This window comes from Octopus bimaculoides, chromosome 10, assembly GCF_001194135.2.
Source record: "Octopus bimaculoides isolate UCB-OBI-ISO-001 chromosome 10, ASM119413v2, whole genome shotgun sequence".
Lineage (NCBI taxonomy): Eukaryota > Metazoa > Mollusca > Cephalopoda > Octopoda > Octopodidae > Octopus > Octopus bimaculoides.
Genome location: NC_068990.1, coordinates 48,924,740 through 48,926,521, shown reverse-complemented (window position 1 = coordinate 48,926,521; position 1,782 = coordinate 48,924,740). Strand labels below are relative to the sequence as shown.

Here is a 1,782-nt window from a genome sequence, read left to right as displayed (position 1 = left end):
AAAAAAAAAAAAAAAAAAAAAAAAAAAAAAAAAAAAAAAAAAAAAATCACAATTGCAAAGCTACAACATAATGTAGGATTAATTCAAATCAATGTGAATAATTAAGCATTACATTTAACAGAATAATCTGAAAGCTATGACTACTGTATTACTTTAGAACTCATTAAATTTGATTTATCAAGTCAATTAAAGAATAACTAGTAAAAGAAGAACAGTTAAAAAGTACCTGCTTTTATCAACTTGATTTAATCAAAATTAAAACAGTGGTCATTACAATGTCATGTGGTAAATATAAGAAAGAGCATCTGGCTAATTCAATTTGCCTAAAAATTCAGTTACAAATATCAAAATTTGGAAAAAATATTTATCCATCAATATTAGTAAAAAAAAAAAAATTAAATATAGCAAAGCTGATATGAGAATAGGTTGAATGTGCTCATGTAGAAATTTAAATACAGTAATTTACAAAAAAAAAAAAAAAAAAAAAAAAAAAAAAAAGAAACATTAAGTGTAAATGACTAAGAAAAGGCAAATATATGAATGAATACACACTGCCTTCCATGAAAATCTTTCTCCAGCAATGTGGTGGCTTTTATTCACTTCCCTGAATTTCAATTACAATGCTTCAAATTAAAATTTTACTACCATTACACACTAATCGAAAACCTATGTTGAGACAAAATGTAAACCATATTCGTTGTTACCCCAACAATCGTATTCAGATTTCTAATCTGGTTATAAAACTTAACATCTTCAATCTTAAAATGTTTGTAATTTAAAATACTAAAGAATATGAAATGAAATTCAGCCAATACAATGACTACAGTAAGTAAAAATTACATAGCAAGCTTCAACTTACCTTTGAGGACTGAATTGAATCCTTTAATTGTATCAGCTAAGGGTACGTAGATTCCTGAATAACCAGTAAAGACCTCAGCCACTTGGAAGGGCTGTGACAAAAACTTTTGGATCTTTCTGGCACGAGACACAGTAAGCTTATCATCTTCAGACAATTCATCCATACCCAAAATAGCAATGATATCTTGCAAAGACTTGTAATTCTGAAAGAAATAGAAACAGATTAAAAGAAGAAAATTAAATTTTTAAGTGTGCAGATCAGTTTCAAGCAGACATGATTTATATTTTAGCTTTACTATTAAGAATTATTACAGCATTGGGCATCTCATGCTTAAGAAAAGATAGCACTGAGTAAAACTAAAAATACAATTACAATTCAAATCAAAATAGCTACAAAAGTATTTCAATGACAGATCCTGTAAAAAGTACCTGAAGAATTTGTTGGACTTTACGAGCAATTTCGTAGTGCTCAGTACCAACAACATTGGGATCCAAAATACGAGAACTGGAATCTAGAGGATCTACAGCAGGATAAATAGCCAACTCAGCAATACCCCGAGACAAGACAGTGGTGGCGTCCAAATGGGCAAATGTGGTGGCAGGAGCAGGATCAGTTAAATCATCAGCTGGCACATAAATAGCCTGAAAGAACAAGTGAACAAATCAAATTACATGTATTAAAAATGGTTACTTTAATTTGTTTAAAATATAAGTACTAAAAATATTTTCACTTTTCTTCTAACAACTCTGCATTGCCCCCTTTTTTTTTTCTATCAACAAAACAGACATTTGTTAGAACTTTGTTTTGCCTAATGGGATATAAGTGAATATAGTAATTAGTGAATTTAAGACTAAAACACTTAATTCCAATACTGCTTCTTTCTCTCTCTCTCTGTCTCTCATATATATATATATATATATATA

The 1,782-nt window shown here is 29.0% G+C and overlaps 1 protein-coding gene across 1 annotated transcript in view; it reads right to left on the bottom strand.

Moving 5' to 3' along the window:
* The window catches only part of LOC106868942 (ATP synthase subunit beta, mitochondrial), a 10,816-nt gene that overhangs the window by 1,839 nt on the left and 7,195 nt on the right, over nucleotides 1–1,782 (bottom strand). Inside the window, exons 8-9 of the mRNA XM_014914415.2 lie at nucleotides 1,288–1,500; nucleotides 860–1,061 (exon numbers count right to left, since the gene is read on the bottom strand). Of these exons, the coding sequence (XP_014769901.1) occupies nucleotides 860–1,061; nucleotides 1,288–1,500 (415 nt within the window). The remainder of the gene's footprint in view (nucleotides 1–859; nucleotides 1,062–1,287; nucleotides 1,501–1,782) is intronic.